The following is a 24,606-nucleotide window of genomic DNA, read 5'->3' as shown; positions in this document are numbered from 1 at the left end:
AACAGTCTGGATTCGTGTTTATTGAAGCCAGTAATTAGACATCTTCCCCAGCACTAGAAAGCAAGGTTCCACATGACTGCATACTGCACCCAGATAGAGCCGCACACTGGACTAGGGCTAGTGAGAGATCATCTGCACTCCTGATTTGAAGTTAAAAACACCAATGAACTCAGCAGAGAAACAACAGTGAACTTTCATTTACAGCATCAATATTGTTAAGGTCATGATGTACAGAGTAGTCACTTTCTACTTCATCAAGTTAAGGAAACAGTCTCTTCAGTTTAAATACTGGTTTTAAAATGCCAATTAAAAAAAAAAAAAAGTGCAGCTGGGCATTGTAACACACACCTCTAAACCCAGCACTTGGGAGGCAAAGGCAGGTAGATTTCTGAGCTGGAGGCCAGCCTGGTCTACCGAACAGTTCCAGGACAGCCAGGACTACATAGGGAACCCTGTCTTAAAAAAAAAAAAAAAAAAAGAAGAAGAAGAAAAGTGCAAATAAAATAATCTAGCAGCATATCTGTTGGAATTTTAGGAAAGACCAATTCACAGTCCTTATCTGGGCTGTAACTTTTAGGCTGGGCTTATTTAAAATTATCCACTTAAAAAAAAAACAGAGGTAATTACTATAATGTGTATAAATAGTCATAAAATTGTCTTTTACAGTCTACCATACAAGTGTATTCTGTAAATAGAATTAATAGTGAAGGCTGTTTATTATTTGGCCTTTGGTTCCAATGCTAGAGAATTCTAAAACAACAAAAATTACCTTATCTCCTCAAAACCCAAAAGAACCCTGAAGCTCCCCAAAGCTGGTAGACTTTGGCAACCACTGAGCATGTGGTAACATGCATGTTTCTTCTGAAACTAGGAGAATCCAAGTGTCAAAGGAGTAACAGTGGTCTCCCAGAAACATTCACAAGACCAGGCTTCAGCATGTCATTGGCTGGTTTTAGCACATTTTACACCAACACAAAATGTGCTTAGCCATTCAAATGATACATTTTAAATTTAGCATCTTTAAAAATCACACTATTAGGCATGTATCTTTCCAAGAATTCCTTGTTTCTGAGGTCACTCATTTTGCCCTGGCTGCTGCAGAGATGAAGTGACCCTACCTTTAGTATGGCCATATGGCATCCATAGGCCACTACATCACAACTTTCACTCTAGTTTACTGTCATCACCTAGGTGACCTGGTAATCTGAAACAACAACGCATGTTTAAAAAAAAAAAAAAGAAAACAAACAAACAAAAAAAAAACCCCAAAATAACAACAACAAAAAAACTGAATTAAAAAAAGAAAAATATAATATATTTCAACAGTAAAACCGGCACAAGAAACATCTTTTTGTTGTTAGAGAGGCAAGTAAGCACTTAGCTTTTTACTTAACAGTGTTCAGACCTTTACAAAAAGACTCGACAATTGAAGAGCCTTGTCATAAAACTAGATGTTAACTCATGCCCAGCACTACATTAGTGGTTAGTCAAGTCTGGTATGCATGTTAAGTAATGATTAGGAACATTATGCCAAGACACAATATAACAAACATTCATATAAAAAAGTAAACTCCATGGAAGTGAACTGTGGTTTTCCCCTTGGTTTGGACAACGAATGTTTTATACATTAAAGACATGGTAGTGTTTGCATTTACATGTGCTGTGTCACAAAGAAAACTCAAAGTGCTATTTCAAATCCACAGCAATCATTCTCAGAATGGTGGTGTGACATGATAATGTGCATGAATATGCCCCTAACAGGAAGACACACAAAACTCTCACTTCCATTAGAAAAGAAGTGCTACATTTTATGACAGACACAAACCTGTCACTTCCATTTTCAATATAAAGCACTCATTTGTTGGTCTGGTAGCAGTGATCAGACCATGGAGCTACAGAAAGAACCTTTTCGTATCAGTGAAGGCTACCACAGACTCTAAGGCAGGAATTGGTACAAGCCAATTAACCAGAATGCAATGACGTTAAATACTCCCAAACTTTATATAACACATTGCCATTATGGTAAAATGGGAGATCAACCACCATTTTCTATTAGTTGGCCAGCCTGTGGTAGTTAAAAATAATAATTTAAAAAAAACAAACAAACAAAAAACAAAGCAGGAGCTATTCAAAATATATAATTCAAAGTAAACTAATTTTTTATCTTTTGACTTAGAAAACAACCTATAGCAATTGCCTGCCCCAGGTTATATATGCACAGACCCAGCACTTCTCCAAGGACAACAGGACATGGCCTGGGCTAAGCATGTGGGTCTTGGGCAGCTGCCATCTTCACGCCTGTGTCAGTTCCACCTTTCTCAGGTACCCCGCACAAAATACATTTCCCATAAATTAAAGATGCATTCAGAACAAGTCTAATTCCCATTCTGTTTAGTGTTTAGTTTGGAAATGCTTCTAATTGTTAAGTCATAAGCGATGCTATTTGACTTCTACTGTGCATGTACTTAACACAACTCCCTTCTTCTACCTCCTTCAACGTTCAGCTTTCCCACCAGGGATTCTCTCGTCCCTTCTGAACTCTTCTCTTTCCTGGACTTTCTGTTACTTAATCCTCTTCCCAAGAACGAATGACTTTGCTACCACGCAACTGGTCAAACTAACCACCATCAGATCAATGACTTCCTAGTCTTGTTTCTCCATCCTGACAGCAAGTGGGCCCCTTTTCTCCACTCTAAAAGAAGCCCAGCTGCGCTTGCTTCCCATAAGAGAACCACAGCCCAAGAGTCCAAGGGACATCCCTACAAGGGGCCTGACATACAACCTTCCTAAATGTGCATTTCACACTCGGAAAGCCAATCAAGTATATATATATTTTAAAAGTTCATCTCCCCTACCCCAAAAAAACTGATAGCATGTGCCATATCAGAAAAATCCTGGTCTTATCAGATGAATATACATAGTTATTTGGTCATTTGACATATGCACTTTTAAAGGAGGATCAGGCTTCATTTTCTGTTGAAGGGCTTGTTACCATGGAGTCTGGCTTTCGAGTCATTCTATCCAGTTCTTCCTGAACATTTGACAACACAGTCTTTTGCCCTAAAAATAAATAAATAAATAAATAAACAACTAAATAAATAAATAAATAAATAAATAAATAAATGAACGAACGGACGAGAGCAAAATAGCAGTGTGAGAATTCCCCCTCACCCCCCACCAAGGGAGTGTTTCTCTGTGTAGCCCTGGCTGTCCTGGAACTCAATCTCTAGACCACATTTGCCTTGAACTCAAACGATCTGCTTGTCTCTGCCTCCTGTGTGCTAGAAGTGCACCCACTACCACCTGGCTGGGGTGTATAAAAGATTTTTAAATAGAAGCATTTAAAATCATACAGTCTTTAATCCCAGGAGGCAAAGGCTGGCAGATCTAAGTTCAAAGTCAGTCTGGTCTATAGAGCAAGTTCCAGCATAGCAGAGTAACAGAGAAACCCTGTTTTGGAAAATCAAAAACAAATAAAATCATACAGATTTCTGCTATCATTTGTAGTGACAACATCCTCAAAGACAGAAAAGCCTTTTTACCAAGGACAATGAGACACATCCTAACCTTGTTAATGCTAGCTAATGTCACAGGTCTGTGTTCCTCCAATTACTCAGTAGCCTTCTTGGAAAAGGAAAAGGAAAGCCTTTGTGCCAAACTCAAGGGGCCTTTCTGAAAACCCTCATCCCATCCCTAAGCCCTGTGTACTTTCTCCACCATTTCCCTGGAGGTCACCACTGAGTTTCAGGCATTTGGTAAACTACTTTCTTTCCCAGACAGGCACTCAGCTTTTATTTTTAACTGCAACACCGCAGATTTGACTAATGGGCTGATGATGTAGCTTTGGCAAAATATTTGCATTAACACACAGGGTTCGATTCCCAAAAAACAAAACACAATGACCCATAAAGTCATTTAAATTGACTCACATGGAAATACCATGTTTTACAATGAGATTAAGGTTAGGCAGTTCAATCCTGCGAAAAACTGCTGCTCCCATTTTCTATTGTCAAACAATGTCTGGGGCCTGGACAATGACCTCTGTTTCTGGGATAAATACTAGGTCAAGGCTGAGGCTTAGATCAGATTCTTGAGTCTCTAAGAAGTCATAAGTTGCTGGAGGCCCAGACTGCCCCAAGGACAAAATGATCTTCTAACATTCTTTTCTATTTTGGAAAAATCAATTATAGGAAACACCGAATTAACATGCGCCTAATGTGCCCTTTCTATGTGGGGCATTGTGATGCAAGCACACTCACAATCTTAGTAAAAGGATCAAGAGTTAGAGGCCAACATAGGCTTGTCTCTAAACATACAAAGGCAAACCTAAAAACATACTCTGCTGCTTGTCTAGTATTCACCAACTCCTGGGTTTGATCCCTGGCCTCACAAAAAGGAAATAAACATGTGATTCTCAAGGATTCCACCATTTTGTTTGAGAAACTTCCAAGACTAGCTTTTCCTACCAACTTAAACTGAAGGACAGATAGAGAGATCCTGCAGTCAGACAAGGCAGGTTTGCAGGTTCCAGTTCCCTGTAGGATTAGGGACAGTGAAGCAAAAGAAACTCTTCTTTTTCTTTTCTTTTTTTTTTTTTTTTGCATCACTTGCATGCCTGGTGAACAAGGAGGTCACAAGAGGGTATCAGATTCCCTGGAACTGGAACTGGAGTTAAGGACAGTTGTGAACCACTATGTGCCTGCTGAGAACCTGGGTCCTCTGCAAGAATAGCAAGTGATCTTAACTGTTATCTCTCCAGTTCAAGCAAATAAAAAGTCTTAAAGTATCACCTAAAATTAAATAAATGTCAACAGCATACCCCATGATGACCTCCAGTGGAAAGAGTTTCCAGATCAAGGGTATGGGCACAACTCAGATCTTATGCTGATTCACTCAACAGCCTGAATGTACATTAAATCACACTCAAAATGTAATGTGCCAAGGAAGTCTGCACAGCATAAGGAAGCCAACACAAGGCTCAGTCAGCTCTGTTCATAGCTGGTCACAACACTGGAGGTCTGAGGGCTGGTGAAGGCAATCGCTGCAGTCTGCATCACCATCCTGTCGGCACTGTGCACATCAGGGATGTCAAGCTGAGGGCCCCTACCTGACTTCTTGGCTGTGCTCTGCACTCCACCAGCACTAGGACTCCCAGGAGAGCCTGTTTTTTTACTCAACAGACTATTAAAGAAGCTGGCCAATACCCCTTCACTTGCTGCGTTATCTAAGGAAACACAAAAGAAAAACATAACAAAACATTATTCAAACTGACGACTTACAGAAAAAGTGGTTCTTAGATTGAAATTAAGCATCCTTAGCTGTCACTTTCTTAGCTCATGGACCACATCCACTGTAGCCACTGTTAGTGGAGGCTACATGGGCTCTGATGAGATTACCAGTGAAAATGTTTACATTTCCTACCTTTGAGGGTCACAAAAAAAAAATATTTGTTTTTGTCATCTCTGTGTCCTTAGTGAGTGTTTTTCAGTTTTATAAGCCTTTAAGCTCACAGTCTGTTATGAAACACTCATATCCTAAATTAAAAGATGCTTGCTGAACATGCAATTTACAGAATTTTCTTCTGATGGTTTACTGCAGACAATATCCTTGGTCTAGCTTGGTAAGAAAAAACAGCCAATTCATAAATAGTACTAATATAAACCTAAGAAATAAAACTATACATTCAAGATACACATTGTATACTGACTTCCTTAAGTTGTATTCTTTTCTGAAGGCAGCTGCAGGGTCTGAGGTCTTAAACAATGCCAGGCGCACATGGTTAACCCTTGCTGGGAAGTAACTCTTGCTGGAAAGACAACAGTCCAGTTTTCCTGGATTTCCACCCAGAGCCCCAGTTACTGTTATAGCATGCCCTGTGGGCCTAGCACTAAAACCTTTCCCCAAAGACAGCATACATACTTTTGATGTTTGGATCTGGTTTCTTTACTGATGTTCCTGGGGAGGCACTTGGTACACTAGCTGGTCCACCCCGACCCTGGGTCCTTGGAGAGCCAGAGGGTCCTCTGGCAGGAGATTCCTAAGTCCAAAAGGAGCCCATGTCACACATTGGTATAAAAATAACAAAGAAATACAAATTTCAAAACCAACACATTTTTGCATGTTTAAGGTGTAGTAGTGGTGGTTTGCTCCCAGCTCAGTCCATTTCTATGCCTCAGTCTCCTGAAAAAAGAGCTAAAAGCTTATGGATTCTCAGTTATAATCCTTCATCAAACATTTCTAAGATTCTATTGTACTTCTGGCTGTGGGCCTTTTGGGAGACCAATTCACTTTAAAATATAAAAGCCCACATAAACATAAACTGTTACAAATAATGGTGTAATGTTAGGAGGCACCCATGACACTGGGCCATGACCATCTGTTTGGTGTAGGTACTCACGGAGGTTCTTGTGGGCGTGGCAGGCTGCTTGGCAAGGAGTGACTGCAAAGAGAGGGACAAACTGGCCATTAACCAAGGCCTGTAGCATGAACTGAGGTCTGGAGAAAGGGATGACTCCAATGACTCTACTACATGGCGCCAATAAAGAGTCATGTTTTATACTATAAATGCAAAATAACCTAAATCCAGTATGACTCCAATGACTCTACTACAGGGCGCCAATAAAGAGTCATGTTTTATACTATAAATGCAAAATAACCTAAATCCAGTATTCAGTGTATGATGAAGACACCCCCAGTAACCAGTTTTGAAGCTAAGGAAATAATCAGGCCATAGAAAAGGGAAAGAGTTGGGGGAAAAAACTGCCCAAAACTGACAACCCAGATAAACTATTAAGAGAGAGTGACATGTCTAAAAATTTGGGTCAAAGAGAAATGTTAAGACTGGGTTTGTGTTCAAAACTGTCATCTTAGGTGAAACCAGGGTTAATCTGGAAGAAGTTGAAGATGAATGTCATAAAAACACACTGTATGTATGCATTAAACAATTAAAAATAAATGATTACATTAAATCTGTCAGCTTAGGGCTGGATGGTAAGAGTACATGCCTAGAAGCACAGAGCTGAGCCAGAGTCCCAGCACTGCATAAAACCAGGCATGGGGACATATGCCTGTGATCCTGGCACTTGAGGGTTAGAAGCAGGGTTCAATGCCAACCTTGGCTACATATTGAGTTCATGCCTACCTGGAATATATGAGAACTTGTCTTTAAAAAAAGAACAAACAAAAAAATCTAAACCAAAACCAAAATTCAGAAAAAAAAAAAAAAAAAAAAAAAAAGCAAAGCTAACAGGTTGGCAAATTACTCTCCTTATTTACAAAATGTGTATTTCTGCTTTTATACACTGTGGAAAAAATGGAAGTGATGACAGGTCACTTGGTAAATTTTGGTAAATTGTCAATTCAGGAAGTAAGCCAGCAAATCTTCCCAGGGCAAATAGAGCACATAAAACATACTAAGCCCAACCCTGCAGGATAGTATTTGATGCAGGCAGGCATCATGAGGCAGGTGCTCCAATTCCTACCTAGCAGAAACCTCGCCTTAACCTCCACACCTTTGCAAGCTCTCAAGGACATACAGCCCCAACCACCATCCTCCCACAAAGGGCACTCCATGCAAGAGAAGGCCTCTTACCTGTTGTTTCATTAGGAACACCTGCTCATCCTCTGCTGCCAATTCTTTGTCATGGACCAGCTGTGAAACAATACATGTTTATGGCCACAAACAACAAAATTTCTCAAATGACTGTCAAAATTCATTCTATGAAAATCTTGGTCTGGGCCTCTACATGGGTTTGGGGATCTTTCTTTAGACTGTAGTTACATTTTTCTAACCCAGTACAGACCCTCTTCTAGAACTAGCCATGGCATATAGCCAATTCATGTTTGTAAGTCTGACAGGTCCTAAACAGTACCTTCCACATCACGGTCTTCAGGAGACCCCAGAGGGAGGGGACACAGCAAAAATAATCTAGAAGTGGTAGGAGCATTGTTGGGACTTGACAGGAAATGTGACCACAATTAACATGGACATACCATCACTCACACTTCTTATCATGAGCCACTCCTGTAATACCAGATCTCATTTTCATGATTTAAAACCATCTAAATAAGGCCTTCAACGGACTGGCTAAGGTACCTTTCCCACAGGAGGCTTTACAATAAAAGCTTCATATGTGTCTTCTGGCTTCACGGTTGTAAAATTTTCATGTAAAATAGCTATTTTCTTTTCGTTATCCCAGCCTGCAGGTCTAAAGACAAGGAGGCACACATTAGCTTGCTTTGCCTGAGACTGCCTTCCCACATATATCTAAAAAACACTTCAGGTTATAAGTAACTCCTGGGTAAGGTTCTGTCCCACATCTCTAAGTCTGGAGTGTTATCAGTGTCTTTTGGCTTTGGGTACATAAGCCAAAATGCATAGCAGGCATAACTCATCAGATCAATGTGACACATCCTGCTCCAGGGACTCAGGGACACTAGGCCTAAGGAGTCAATGTGAGACACTGCCCCATTGGAAGGTTTTGGGAACCCTGTTAGACCAACAATGTACAAAGGATAGAGGTCCTAGGCTCTGGCTCTCCTCCTGTATTCTGTACCTCTTGAGGACATTTCTTCATAACAATTCTTTTATGGATGGTTCATTCATTTTGCTGGCATGGAAGATGTACCTTAAAGTCAAAGGGGAAACCATGGCCTATATCTATCCTGGGCCAAGAGACAAAAGGAGACCTTAGGTTCCTATGTGGGTGTTGTACAGCTTAACATTATAAGCAGGAAGCAATAAAGTTTGATCAGGGTTTCCATGTTACTCTCTTAAAGGTAGCAACCACACACTGTCCTATATATGACACACTTCTGAGATTAAGAAATTCTAGATTAAAAAAAAAGATAACTGACTGTTCTCACAACCCTCTCTCTCTTGTCCAACTCATAGTCCATAACTATAGCAAGAGGGTGTCCATCCAGGATGCTTCTCCCAAACAGCTTTGCTGACTTTACTAATTCGTACATAAGCAACTATAAAAAGATACAATAGTAAAACGGTACTGGACACAGCTGAGATACATCATGACTCATGAAGCCTGAAGAACCACAAGATGCTTCTTCATTACACACTAGCCCTAAGTCCAACCAAAATCCCTGCTCCCTGGGAATCACATAATTAGGAAGAAGTGATGACAAAAGCATATCACTCACTAAGTTTCTGCTTTCGCGCCTGTCTAATTGTTGTGTGTGATCTTCAGAGCTAGGTATGAACAATCTGAGTGAGAGAGACCCTCTTCAAACACAGGAGGTAACCTGTTTAGTTTCCCAGAAGCACTTGGCTCTTCTACTTTTGGCTTTTCTCAAATCCCTTGGTCTGCCTTCTGGTCTACCTCAGAAAACCACGCATCTTCTTTTTTAAAAAAAGATTCATTTATTTATTATGTACACAAGAGTACTCTGCTTGCATGTATGCCTGCACACCAGAAGAGGGCACCAGATCTCATTATAGATGGTTGTAAACCACCATGTGGTTGCTGAGCATCGAACTCAAGACCTTTGGAAGAACAGCCAGTGCTCTAAACTGCTGAGCCACCTCTCCTGTCCACAACCACTCATCTTCTAGCAGCACATCCTGGTCCCACTACATTAGCCCACTGAAGCCCTCCTCCTCTTCAGTACATGTCTATCTCTGTGTAATAACAGATCTCATTCATTTCTGTGTCCTCAGCAGAGAACCTGGATACCTAGGAGATGGGGTATAGCATTTGCTGAATGGACAAATGTAACTGTTAAGTCCAGAAGGCATCAAATCGCAACATCAATCTGCCAATTTAAGACCACAGCATGTGGCAATATGATTCTCTAGTTAGAATAAAACACCAATTCAAGAAAACAGGCTAGCTAAGTCTCTGGCTCAATGACGACCCCAGGAGCTTACAGAATGCAAATGCCAGATGCACTAAGCAGAGTTTAACCCACACAGACAGGGATACTGAGAAGAGGCTTGAAATCACCCTATCAACAGCAGTCACCAGGTGCTTTTACACAAGCCACTGAGGGTCCCCAAACTGAAACCTCTATACTTGAGTATCCCCACAGGCAGTGCTTCACCAGAACTGACAGTAAGTACACAAAAAGGCTTGCTTACATCCTGCCTTCCTTCAATGGCCACACCACCCACTTTCCTTAAACCAAATGAGCCAATCCACAAGGAGCAGAGAGGGAAGGCTGTATCTATCTGCCACCTGTCAGGTTCAGCCCAAGTACTTTCTCAGACAGAAGCACTACACTGAAAAGGCACAATGTAAGTAGCAAGCATACTATAAAGAGAAGGGCTTAGACACCACCACCTCCAAAGAACTCACATAAAAACTGCATCCTTCTCCACAACTAAGGCGGGTATGGTAAAGTGGAAGCCATATGTTTTATGAACAATGTACTTATACAGCAAGTCAAGGTTTTTCTCTTCCTTCACTGAGGTGTAAATCAAGGCAGCTCCATCTAATTAATCTGCTTAAGGAAAACCAATTAATTGTGAGACAAAAACCAATCACACATAAATAGTCCTCAATGGGCTAGGTGATCTGTTGTTTAGCCACATGTGAACAAAGCATGAAAAATTAAAAAACTAAAAAGGAACAGGAGCAGAGGAACCATGACAAACACTCCAAGCATGTGGAGGCTGTGTAGGATGCAGCTGTTTTTCTTTCTTAACACTTACACTGCTGTCATTCCCAAGGCTGTTTCCTGAGAAGCAAAACCAGTGGGACGACACCATCAGCATATATATAGAGGTACACAGCCTACTTCCCAGGCAGGTGGTCACAAAGGAATGGGTTTATCATTAAGAACACCTTCAGAGAAGGTGTCAACAAAGGGCTCAAAGGAAGCACTTGTCATCCCTACTCCAGAGTATGGAACTAAGATACCAACTACTGTTGGCTTTATATGAAGACTCAAAAATCTGCTGACATAGTGACTTTCTCCTGGGTAGCACAAACAAAGGAAACACCTGCAGCTTCTAACCTACTAACCGTACTGGTGATTGTACCTTTCTGAGTAAGGGCAAAGTCTAACAAGATGTCTAAGTACAATCAATGTAATTAGGCCATAAAATGGTCACACATCAGTTTCTTAATACAAAAGCCTTAAAAGACATGCCAAAGTTAGTATATATGAAATTACAACATAGGAAAACTATAAAACTAATTGAAAGATTACAACTTTTTTCCTCATGACAAAAAACTTCCCTGTGAGGCAGGCAAGATGGCTCAGTGATTGTGTAAAGATGCTTGCTGCCAAGCCAGACAACCTAAATTTGAATTGGAACCCACATGATGGAAGGAGATAACTGACCCCCCAAGTTTTCCTCTGACCTCCACACTCATGTGCCTTCCTCAATTAAGTATAATAAAAAAGAAAAAAAAAAAGGGACTACTCTGTGCTGAGGAGGGGCTGTGAAGACACTCCCTTTGGAGCAAAGCCTGTGTGTGCTCCGGGGCCCGATTCAGCATCCCAAGGATACACTGGAGGCAGAATCTCCGTAGGTGTGACTGTATGAAGTCCAAGTGCTCATCCCTGTAATCATGTTCTTTCTCCAGTATGCTCACTGCATCACACTGCAGGAGAGACAAAAGCAAGAGCAACATTAGCTTTCTGCTTTTCTGCCTGCTGAAGACAGGAACAGGGGTTTCTTCAGAAATAAAGAATTTCTAAAGAAATAATTCAACAGGGGTCTGGGTACTAATTAGAGAAGAGTAAAAGGAACAAGAGAGTTCTTGTTCATTCTGGCCTCAGTTTACACACAAAATACAGATGTAATAGGCCTGATCACTTCATAGTTGTTTTCAACATTAAATGGAGTCACATTGGGAGAGATACCCTTTCACACTGCTGTGCACTGCGCCCTCACTGCTGTGCACTGCGCCCTCACTGCTGTGCACTGCGCCCTCACTGCTGTGCACTGCGCCCTCGCTGCTGTGCACTGCACTCACTGCTGTGCACTGCGCCCTCACTGCTGTGCACTGCGCCCTCACTGCTGTGCACTGCGCTCACTGCTGTGCACTGCGCCCTCACTGCTGAGCACTGTGCCCTCGCTGCTGTGCACTGCGCCCTCACTGCTGTGCACTGCACTCACTGCTGTGCACTGCGCCCACACTGCTGTGCACTGAGCTCTCACTGCTGTGCACTGCACTCACTGCTGTGCACTGCGCTCTCACTGCTGTGCACTGTGCCCTCACTACTGTGCACTGCACTCACTGCTGTGCACTGCGCCCTCACTGCTGTGCACTGCGCCCTCACTGCTGTGCACTGCGCCCTCACTGCTGTGCACTGTGCTCTCACTGCTGTGCACTGTGCCCTCACTGCTGTGCACTGCACTCACTGCTGTGCACTGTGCCCTCACTGCTGTGCACTGCACTCACTGCTGTGCACTGCACCCTCACTGCTGTGCACTGCGCCCTCACTGCTGTGCACTGCACTCACTGCTGTGCACTGCGCTCTCACTGCTGTGCACTGCGCCCTCACTGCTGTGCACTGCACTCACTGCTGTGCACTGCGCTCACACTGCTGTGCACTGAGCCCTCACTGCTATGCACTGCGCCCTCACTGCTGTGCACTGCACTCACTGCTGTGCACTGCGCTCTCACTGCTGTGCACTGCGCTCTCACTGCTATGCACTGCGCCCTCACTGCTGTGTACTGCACAGCAAGGTAGCTTTTACTAGGAATAAAGCACTTTTGAAAACCAAAATGTGTTTAAAGCTACTTTCCCCCTGTTATATAAGAGACATATCCTCTCTAAAATTAAACTTGATTTCTATTTCTATTTCATCATTCTATTTTCACCACCAGTCTAGACCAGATGAACTGGCTTACAGACCCTTAAGAAAACTGCGTTCACGTAGGTTTGCCCTTGAAGTCAACAGGGCTTTCTGAATTAAGTGATGTCAAGTTTGCAGCAGCATTAAATGACAATATGTTCTACCCTGACACATTCAATGTACCTTAATGAATCCCGAATAAGCCCAATTTTCCCTTGAGAAGAAACTTCATCAAAGCTTCTGAAACTTTCTTTCAGATGGTGATTGTTCAATGGCCAAACCCAGGCAAGCTTACAATTCCCTGGACACACCTTTGTGCACACCACCAACACTGGGATCCCCAGGTTATGAGTCAGCACATTGTCACCCAGAGGGAGGGCAACACTGTCTTCATCTGAGCCTGAGGTCAGAGGCCCTCTTCTCTGTGGGGAACCCTGACAACCTTCTTCAGGCTCAATATAATCTTGAAAATCTTTCATAACTACAGAGAAAAAAAAAAGAGAAAAATTACACAGACACAAATAAAAATTCACCTTAGGTTTAGAAAATTAAGAAAAAAGGTAGTAGCAAATATAAAGTGGAAGCATTTATGCATAGCAGAGGTTGCAGCTTTAGGTTTAGGGATGGTGATGCAAAGTGCTAGATTAGCACCTGGTATCTCACGTCTACTGAGCTGTGAACTACGAAAACAGCAGACCTTAACATCCTCAATTCCATGCACTTCCTAAATAGGCTTTTATAGTTCTGTTTTTAAAAACAGTACTGTGGCTCAGACTTGAGATTTTCTGTGTGCTAGGCAAGCAGTCTACCACTGAGCCCTGGCCAAAGTTTTTAAAGTTCTTAAGTTCATACTAGTTCCTATGATAAAAACCATCACAAGTAAAACAAAACAAAGACCACCACCACCAATAATTCCCTCACATACACTTTTCTTACATATCCTACATTTTTCAAAGTGCGGACAGCCCAACCATTACATTACCTCATCACAGATGACCATTAGAAATCACAGTAACGCAACTTGTCAGGATCCTCATTAGTAAAGCTTACTAAATGTCTACACTCTGAATTTCAGAAGAGCATGCCATTTCTATATAGCAGAGGCAAGCAAAGACCATGGGACTGCCCAGCACCAGCCACATTTCCTCCCTGTCTCTACTCTTAGGAACTTAAGTCTTTACAAAAAGAAAAAGGGCCCTTAGGTAGAGTAGCCAATGGCTGTAGTTAAGCCAAATGAACACAAAGCCTGCAGGCCTGCGCCTATATGTTGTGTTTTGTTTTGTACTTGAACAGGGTCTCACCATGTATCCCTGGCTGGCCTAGAACTTGCAGCAACTGCCCTGTTCCTCCCTCTGACTCCTGAGTGTTAGGATTACAGCTGTGAGCCACCAAACCTAAATCTCTTCATGTGATGGGTAAAGCCCCTCCAGGCTTAAGAGCCATAGGCACCTGTATTTTTCTATTAAACCCAACAGGACTAAGGCCTGAAAAGGGCCTAAGTCCTTTTATACTTTGACCAAAAACATGCAAAGTAAATGTTACTAAAAGCATTGGGAGAGGAGGGTAGGGGACTGGAGACAATGGGTTATTGGTAAAATGCACTGACTGCTCTCCCAGAGTACTCATGTTTGATTCCCAGCACCTACACAATAGCTAACAACCATCCATAATATCCTTTTCTGGTTTCCATGAGCACTGCACACAGGGTGTACAGACATACATGCAAGCAGAACACCCATACACACAAAAACTAGAAATAAAGCACTCAAAAAAAAAAAAAAAAAAAAAAAGGAAGAAGAAATAAAGCACTACAGAAGATCAAGAAATTATTCTCATTGCTACTTCATAACTGTAATTTTACTACTGTTATGAATCGTAATATAAATATTTGACATGCAGGACATCTGCTATTTAACTCCAGTGAAAGAGTTGTTCAACCCCAAGGGGTTTCAATGCACAGGTGAGAACCACCATTCTAAATGATTGCACATGCCTTTAATCCCAGCATTCCACAGACAAAGGCAGGCAGAGCTCTGTAAGCTCCAGGCCAGCCTCGTCTACACACCAAGTCCCAGGCCAGCTAGAGCTACAAAGTAAGATCCATGTCTTAAAACAAAACAAAATAAAACCAAACTCTGGATGTCCAACAAGAGTAGGAAATTCACATATTTTTAAATAGAACATTGTAGAAAGTAGATTAGAAGATAGAAAATATGTATAACATACAGAAAGTACAAAAAAATAAGAACCTAAATGCTGAAAGTAAAATGTAGCTCAATGTAACCTGTTCTCTCTAGGTGGTGAAGCAGCCAACAGTTCACAGGAGAAACCTACAGCCCCACGGCTGGGAGGGACACCCCACTACTCCAGTTCACTACTGATGTGGTTCCCCTCTCCCCACCTCCCTGACTTCTCACTAGACTCAGTTTTGAGAGACTTCTTCTAAGGAAAAGTCTGACATGCAGCAAGGAACAGACTGACTATTACGGTTTAAACTGGTGGGTTTGGATACTGAGTTGACAAAGAATAGTCTTGTGACAGTTAATTTGTCATCATGACTAGGTTTAAAATTATTTAGGAATTGGCATGGTGGTGTACACCTTCAATCCCAGTGCTTGAAAGGCAGAGGAAGGAAGATGTCTAGGAGTTTGAGGCTGGCCTGGTCTACAGAGTGAGTTCTGGGGCAGCTAGAGCTACACATAGAGACCCTACATTAATAAATAATCACTTCTGAGACACAGCTCTGGGTGTGCCTCTAAGGGTGTTTTCAGACGGTTTATGGTTTACAGATAGAGATTCAGAATATCTATTCCATTCTGCCCTTTCACAAAGGTAGGAAAGTTTTCACCATGTCCCCATGCTACAGTCCCTGCTCCCAGACTTACTTTAAAAATTGAGAAAACTGGCTGAGCACTAGCATTCATTTCTGCTAACTGACTACAGATGTATTATGACCAACAACAGCCATATGTTCCTGGCACCATGCTTTCTTTCCTTGCCATGATGGACTGTATTCCCTCAAACAGTCAAAAAAGAAAATAAGAACCCAAGACCCAAAACCCATCTTTATACTGTCTTTGTCCTATTGCTGGCAGCAAGAATAACAACTAGTCCACCATACCTACAATCAAGCACCACCTTCTGGCAGCTCTAGGGGTTGCTTTCCCTTGGCCAGCTCTGGATCACAGTGGCTGATCACAAAGCAGTTCCAGATCAGGCAGGTAAAGTAGCATTCACTTGTTGAAAATAATAAATACTACAGGGAGCTGGAGAGATGCTCAGGAGTTAAAAGCACATCTTACTCTTGAAAAGGACAGGGATTCACTTCCAACCCCTGCCTCTCCTTTAACTCAAGCTCCAGAAGGATCCAACACCTCTGCTAGCACCTGCATTCACAGGCACAAATACTGTGTCCCCATAATCAAAAATACAGTAAGTCTTCACAAGAAAATACTGAAGTCTAATTAACATGGAAGGCAGCAGTCCTCTCAGCAAGAGTATCAACAACTACTTCCCTAAAAGTAAGCTAAAACCAGCGAGAACAAAAGTACTCTTTCAACATGCAGCACTAAGGCATGGCTATCATTCCAAACATCACAGACCAGGAACAGTAAAAGCAGAGCTCCTCAGACACATGGTTCAGCAACTGCTAGATACGCTCCAGTGGTCTCTCCTCTTCCCCCTAACCCAAAAGAACCCTGGTACTCAGAACACACCAGCCACATAGAATTAAGACTTTTCTGGACTGGCAATGAGGTCAGCAGGCAGAAGTGCTCACTGTGAAACACTGAGTTTAGCCCCTGGCACCTGTAATGGGAGGAGAGAACCTCCTGAAAGTCATCCTACACATGCTCATGCAAGTACACACACTCTAAGAAAGACAAAAGGACTCCGTTCTTATCCTCTTTAAAGGACAGCAGGCAAGTACACCTCCGCATTGCCTTCCTGGAACAGACATACTGCTAAAGTTCTAGTTGTCAAGAGGAAAAGAACCACACCCTCAAAATGACAAAGCAGAAAGCAGTGAGCCAGGGCTTTTGAGCTGTCTTCACAGGGCTGCTCCCTAGGTGTAAGATCTCATTTTCAGGAGAAATAAACCTCAATCTTGTTTAAGCCATCCTCCTCTCCAGTTTTCTGTCATCTAATCTTCAGTGACACAGACACCAATGACTAAGACCATTAAATTAATTCAGTGTCTCATTCCACAAGCTCCCCAAGAATAGGTATCTAGTCTGCTGTATCCCCAGCATCTAGAACAACACCTGGTACCTAACACTTTCCTTATCTGAGAAAGTCTGGTACCCTTGGCCAATGTAGCTTTTTTTCTATTTTAATAAATCTTTATAAGGTTGTCAATCCAAGAAAGTGTCTTCACAGAACTGGTCTGTAGTACATTAGCTCACTAGTTTGGGTGAGAAGATGTATGCAGCAGTCTAGAAACAGAACTACTCTGCTGAGCTGTCTTTAGCATCTCTGTTTTGCAAGAAAAAGAGGCAAGAAAAAGGTCAGTGGTTGAAGACAGATGAGCTGAACTGCATGACAATTACTATACCAAGATGTGGATGAGCCAGGAAGCATGCATGCAACAAAGGAAAGAATAAGCTGCCTGTTTAAGTTAATGACAGACAGGGGCAAGATGAAGTGTTGGACAGTAAGACATACAGTAGGAAATTGAAAGGAAACACCAAAATTTCAGAACTCTCTTGCCAGTTAGTATGCAGATACTATGTGCCATGCTCCAGAGCCCTCATCAATCCACCAAAGAGAGTGATGTCACCCTGTGGCACTAAGCCAGAGGCAGCCAAGCTTGCACTGGCCAAGACACTGCGGCTGCCGGTTCCACTGCCTGCCCCTCCCATTTCCCTGGCAAAGGGACAGAAGCTGATGTAACCACACAAACGCAAAGGAAGGAAAACCAAGCTTTTGAACCACATTTGGAAACCCACCAAATTTCCTTTAATGTCAAAGTTCTTTGTTCTCAGAAGGATTCATGTCTTTAACCCTAAAATAACTTATATATGCATCAATATATATTTGTTGCTGTTGTTTTCCCAGACAGGGTTTCTCCATGTAAAAGCCTTGGCTGTCCTGGAACTCGCTCTATAGATCAGGCGGTCTTCGAATTCACAGAGATCTGCTGAATTCTGGCTCCCAAGTGCTGGAATAAAGGCATGAGGCACCACTGCCCAGCTAAGTTTTATTGTATTTTAATGACCCTTCCCACACACACACACACACACACACACACACACACACACACACACAAAAGGATCTTCCTATTCCTGAGTGTAATCATATTTGCTAGATTTCAAAATAAACTAGTTAGAAAAGATTTCACTTCTTAAGGATTTTTATTAAACCTGTCAACAAGGAGACATGGGATCTCTATGGGATTCCAGAAACATGGGCTTGGGATTTGGAAGAAAAATGTCCCCAAAGACTGTCTGTCCCTATATAGTGGCATTACTGACTAGATGGAAGGGGCACTAAGATCTCAGTGAATTTCCGATGATGTGTACTTGGCTGAATGGCTATTAAAAGGGGGACCAAGATGAAGAAAGGAGGCACAGTAGACATGCCTTTGAAGGATATGCTTTCCCCTTCTTCCTATTCTTCGCTGCTTCCCTTCTGCAATGACAGACGGCCTTATCACAAGTTCAGAAACAGCCAAATGGCCATGGACTGAGAGCTCTGAAACCATAAGCCAAAACAAAGCAAACCTTCCAATGATAAATTCTTTTTCTTTGTTTTTGTTTTTTAAATACAGGGTTTCTCTATGTAGATAATTATGGCTAGCCTGAACTTGCTATGTTGATCAGGCTGGTCTTGAACTCACAGAGATCTGCCCATCTCTGCCTCCAAAGTACTAGGATTAAAGGTTTACATCACTGCATTAGGCCAAAGTATTCTTTTTTCATCTTGTCTATGCCAAGTAAATTCTATTGGCTGAAAGAGAAGGTAGTTGCAAAAATCCAAAGAGACTAACAAATTTTACTCACATTTTCGTTCCAGATCCCTCATTTCCTCTGGTGGAATTTTCATCTTGTCAATGTGCTCACGTAAAACACTAGCCCACTTCTGTAGAGATTCCATTACAGTCCAAGGTCTAGACATGTCTGCAACAAAAATGACCAGGGTCTCTGGCAAAGATTCAGCTGAAACTGCAAATTTCAACAGGCCTTTGTGGTAGAGGTCTCCATCTAAAATCCACACATTGCAGCGTGTGTGATCTGGGAAGAGAAATGAAGTGTCACGATCACCTAACAGTAACTGTCTGCACAGATAATGAGAACAGCAGCATTAAAAAGAGCATGAATCCACACAGAAACCCCAGCTCTGCAGTGCCAAACACCCAGTAGCCAACAAATCAGTATAGTATATAGAATGAATGGCCTAGGTTTTAAAAGTTTACATTATCATAGATAGGTTGCCTCTAAGATCTCAATAAAGTCTAAGGAGCAGAGTGAAATTAGCTCTCAATAACAACCAAAGGACACTCACATTTATTGATGAACTGTCCCTCAGTTTGAACAATATACTGTCCTAAGATACCAGCAATCTGTGAGGCATGAACAAGCTGACTTTTGTGTGTCACACTAAGCAACTATAGTCATCCTGTTAGAATAATAATTTATATACTCTAAGCATCTTTATCTTCTAAATATACACATGGAAGTATTTACAGATGAGATGGTATTAATGTCTGAAATTGGACCAAAAATAATCCAATGTGGACTACAGGGAGATCTTAAGATACAGATGAAATAAAACGTACCAAGAACTGGTAACTGAGTATTCAACTATAATTCTCTAAATTAACAGGATATTTTTAGAAATTTCAAACATATTCCTTAATTATTTTTTCTGTAAAAGTACCTTGAGAGAGGGAACTCCTAACACCAAAATGTCATTTCACTAACTTCTTTTCCAACATATACTTTTAAAACCTACCATTCTTTAGCCTCCTTGTTAGTATAATCAAATAATATCTATAAAAATATATTTTGTGATTTGACTGACTTTGATAATCCCTCATTGAAGGCCTCACCCTCCCTGGGGAGTGGGTGGGGGATGGGAGGTCTGTGGGGGACATGGGAGGACTGGAGGTAGAGGGAACTGGGATCAATATATAAAATAAGAAAAAAATATTAAAAATTTTTAAAAATTCTAAAAAAATAAAAATGCATTTTGATGAATTTAAATATAAAAGTATCTACATCTAGCTGTATTTCTAATCTCTAAATTATGTCAAAAATTTTTAGATTTATTTTTATTATTTCTAATTATACATAGGTGTATGTGTGCTTACAAGTGCTTATGTGTGCTGGAGTGCAGCTGCTCTCAGGCCAGCTAGAAAGTACTATAAGCCACCAGACGTGGTGCTGGGAACTGAACTAATGAAGTGCTGTGATGGGTGCTCTGGAAGAGTCGCAAGTGATCCATCTCTTTTAAACTTTATAACATATACTTAGAGTTAGGTATGCTCCTTAGAATATGGGTGGAGGGTATGTGTAGGTGCATGCATTCCACAGTGAAGTCAGAGGACAACCTGTGGAGAGTCAGTTCTTTCCTTCCATCATGTGGGTCTCAGGGATCAAACAGGCTCTCTTGGCAGCAAGTGACTTTCTCTGCTGAGCAACCTCACTGGTCCTAAAACTCCAGTATATTTTAGTTTGGGTCTATAATATACTTTGTACTCAAAAATCTGAGGTTTATATGCCTACCCCACTAGCAAGCACAGCTCCTTTACTCAGCTTTCCTTGTCAATGTCAAATATACATAACTCATCCATGTGTGGTTATCACATATCGCATGCAGCATTAGAAAGATATCTAACTTAGAGGCAGTAGTCCTTTGACGTCAAAGGTCCTACCACAACCCAAACACAACCCAACACTATTTTCTTCAGCAGGTGATTAGCTGTGAGATGTGTACTTACAACCCAGTCATACCACACAATTAAAGAGACTAGTGTTGAAAGAGACATAATTAACCTAAGGTACATGCAACTCTTCCACAAGACAAGGACTACCAAGTAAGTAGCTGGGGAAAAAAAAAAAAAAAAAAAAAAAAAAAAAAAAAGTCCTGTAAGGTCAGCAAAGAAAAAGGTCTCACGGTGACCTAAAGGATCTGAAGTAAATGTCAGCATAACGTTCAACTCAAAGACAAGTAAATGTGGTTACTGGGACACTCTGTCCTAAAATGTGCCTCAGACCTGGAAACACCAAGGGTATGGAGATGCAGAGCATCTATGCCAGCCTTTCCTTTCACCATGTCTCCATCACTCCCATCACACCCCATACTCTGTCCACCTGCAAAATGCACCACCATCCTCTTCCTCATGAGAAAATGGAAGTGAAGGGTTGCTAAGTCACTAATCAGAAGACACATAACTGCCTAACACAGGAGTGGCACTCCTAACCAGTTCTGCCTGGCTTCCAAGCCCAAGGTCTTCTCACAAACATCCAAGGTTCTGTAGGCTGGGTTTAGTGGCCTTAGTCATACAAGCACAGACTCAACAGACTCCAGTTGAGTTTAAACAGACTCGCAGTGCTTGTTTTTCTGACAGAAGATACAGGCCTTAACACCAGGCCTATTTTCTACATTCTTTTCAAAAGCATCATGATCACTAGTATTTAAACAGATAAAGGCAAACATAAAGAATGAAATTAATCAATATACTTCACCTTTAGACTTTACAAAAAGAGACCTAGGCACCCATAACTATCCTACAGTCACTAAAAAAGCTGAACATAAAACCCGAGAAATTATAAAGGAATCATTACAGAGTAGCATCTCTGAGAGTTTAAGGCCAGCTTGGTCTATATAGTGAGTTCCAAGGCCAGCCAGGACCACACAATAAGATGTCTCAAAAAACCAGAACCAAACTTAAAGTGAATAAAGTCCTTCAAATGACATATTTCACCTGTTCTCTTTGGTTCTAACAGAAAGCTGGGAATGCCTGGACACACAGGAGTCAGAGTCCTGCATATTACCTGTACAATGGAGTAACATATCACTCACCATCTCGGTCCTCATCATGAACACTGAGGTAAAGATACTCCAAGCCTCTTCCTTTTTTGCCGTGCTCTGCTCCTTGTAGTTTGGTCATGAGAGTTGTTTTACCAGAACCATCTTCTCCTATAAATGACATTTGTAAGAAGACAAAAGTGTGCTGTGTGTTATGGTAGACAAAGATGGGAAGTCATAACATCAACACAAAAAAGAACAACTAAGACTCTTAAGCAAGCCTGCTGCTAAGGCCTCAGCTCTCATGAACAAAGTAAATCTTCTCCAAGTATGGTTGGGTAGAGGCAAAGACAGCCAACCCCAAGAGCCCAAATAGCCCTCTACTGTAAAATTTCTCTACTTCACAAGGGAAGGAATAAGGCAAATCCACTAACTCTACCTGCAATTTCTAAGACAGACATCCAGAGAAGGGAGCGTCAAAGGCAGTAAAAGAAATAATGCTTCAAAACACAACTAACTTCAAAAGTCTAGGAATACTGAACTAAAATTCTGATTCTGAGCCAGGTGTGGTGATGCACGCCTTTACTCCCAGCACTTGGGAGGCAGAGAGGTGGGTCTCTGAATTTGAGGCCAGCCTGTTCTACAGAGTGAGTTCCAGAACAACCAGGACCATACAAAGAAACCTTGTCTTGAAAAACAAACAAATCTGATTCTGCCTTATAATCATGAAGTTTATAAATATTATTAACATGCATTTTATTTTAAAACATCTTCACTAGCACCTTAAACGCCTAGAAACTGTGGAAAAATTACTGACCTAAGCAAAACTCCTATGTACAGTCTCAGTCCAAGTGCTCTCTCATGTCTCTGGAACTACCCATATCCAACACCCTCCCTCGCATAATGCCCCCCAAACATAAAATAGAACCACTATTACCAAACATCCTTGGATTTAGTAATATGGAATTAGAGAACATAAGAAATGAAAGGCAGTCCACAAAGACCATCCCTCCTCAGCACCGTACCCTTTTCATGCTGGCACCACCCACCTAGACCACGGTGAGTGCTTATCCAGCCTGATTTCAGCACCTGCTCATTCTGATCTACCTGGCACGCCACAGACTGAGTTATTTCCCTAAAGCACACATCTGGCTATAACCTATCACAGTGGCCATTACCTGGATGAGAGAAACACAGGGAAACCACCAGGCAGTTATTTCCATAAAGATTGGGGAAGGGTAAAAGAAAATAAAATCCGTGAAAACCAGAAGCCTCAGGAAAAAAGGATTAATGCTCTGCCTTTCATGATCTGACCTCACCTTATCTTACCATTTAGAAACCTCTAACAGTGTCCAGACTCTTCACCCTCTTGTTATCTCTACGTGCTGTACCTAAACAATTACCCTTCAAACACCCGACTCCACAGTTCTCTTTCAACACATCAAGCAGTGTGATGCACCCACAACAGTCTGCTCTTGACAGGAAAGATGCAGTGCAACCACGCACACATCTGCCTGTGTTGGACTGGGATTCTTGCAGAGTATCTAAGATTGTCTGTGCTGTCCCATGGCTCAGCTCTCAGCTCTACAAACAGCTTTGCGTCGCTTTCATTTATATGAGATAACTAAAGCCAAAGAGGTTAAATGACTGACCTGACAGTCTAGCAGTAATGCAAGAAAGTTCCTGGGACAGACTCCCAAGGTCTGCTGCCTTTGGGGAGTCCCTTATGCCTCTGCTCAACGACTCATGAGGACAGAGGAAAGGCTTCGAGACATCTCAGTTCCCAGCCCAGGTCACCTAGTTCCCCCATCTTCCCCATCCAGCCTGTACATCCTCTTTTTCCTTTCTCCACACGCTCAACTTGGTGACCACAAGACTAAGTGATGATGGGAGTCAAGGAGGAAGGTCAATGATTGAAGGAATGTGCCACAAACCCACGCCACATCACTGGACTCCACACGGAGCTGCATTCTGGTGGTCAGGAGAGGTGTGGGCTTGGAGGTTCTCCGGCTAGAGTCCAGCGTACCCACTCTGGCCGGCAAGCGACAAACAGGCAGTAAGGGTGGAGAAGGTGGAACCTGTGGGAGGGGCACCGCCTGACCCACCCCGGCGCCCCAGGGCAGTACCCGGCTGCTCACCGAACACCAGAATGTTCTTGCCGGACGGCAGCTTGGACCGGGCACGGGTGGACACTTCGCTTAAGATCGAAGACCTGCAGCGACAATGACAAGAGCGGTCAGCGTGGGAGCGCCCAGGACCTCTCGGGCCGCGACTGCCCGTCAATGTCTGCCCATGGTACCGCCCGCTCCAGCCCTCTCTTTGCCCGGCCACGCCATCCGAGGCTCTGTGCGTTCCTCACCATAGACTCTGGCCTTCCTCCTCTTCGCTGGTTAGGTCACCGGAGGCCGCCACCGCTGGCCCATTGGGGCCCAGCAGCAGCTTCTTCTCCACCCCCACCGGCGCCATCTTGCCAACTGCAGCCACAAAGAGGGCCCTCCCCCGGGCCGGCTGAGGACCCACAAGGACCCTGGCTGGGCCTCGCCGCTCGCCCGCCTAGCCGCAGTAGCTCCGTTATCCAGCGCGTCGCGAACGTCCGGTGATGTCCGCGTGCGTCCGCGGGTCGCCGAATCGCTGCAGCGAGAGAGGCTGCTCCGTCAGGCAGCGAACCGGACAGCCTTGCGCCGGAGGTGGAGCCGTGGGTGCCACCCAACTCAGGGCGCGCTGGCGACTCCTGCAGGCCTGGACGCTGCAAGACCAAGCTTTAGAAGACAGCCCCATTTATGTCTCACCTTGTGCAAGTGCCATAAACGACCTCTTTGAATCTTGCTTAACTCTTAATAAGTGAAGTCAGGAAACTATAGCTCAGAAAT

At 42.7% G+C, this 24,606-nt stretch overlaps 1 protein-coding gene across 1 annotated transcript; it reads right to left on the bottom strand.

Moving 5' to 3' along the window:
* Window positions 1–24,340, bottom strand: Dync1li2 (dynein cytoplasmic 1 light intermediate chain 2). The gene is made up of 13 exons (XM_051201657.1): window positions 24,096–24,340; window positions 23,875–23,948; window positions 21,791–21,907; window positions 18,766–18,996; window positions 13,078–13,247; window positions 11,471–11,564; window positions 10,311–10,446; window positions 8,096–8,207; window positions 7,592–7,651; window positions 6,398–6,439; window positions 5,920–6,037; window positions 5,108–5,224; window positions 1–3,060 (listed from the first exon to the last, which is right to left on the bottom strand). The coding sequence occupies exons 1-13, from the start codon at window positions 24,200–24,202 to the stop codon at window positions 2,960–2,962; spliced, it is 1,479 nt and encodes a 492-aa protein (XP_051057614.1). The 5' UTR covers window positions 24,203–24,340; the 3' UTR covers window positions 1–2,959.
* Window positions 24,341–24,606: the final 266 nt, after the last annotated feature.

Source organism: Phodopus roborovskii, unplaced genomic scaffold (assembly GCF_943737965.1).
Source record: "Phodopus roborovskii unplaced genomic scaffold, PHOROB, whole genome shotgun sequence".
Taxonomy (NCBI): Eukaryota; Metazoa; Chordata; class Mammalia; order Rodentia; family Cricetidae; genus Phodopus; species Phodopus roborovskii.
This window is presented reverse-complemented; position numbering and strand designations above follow the sequence as displayed.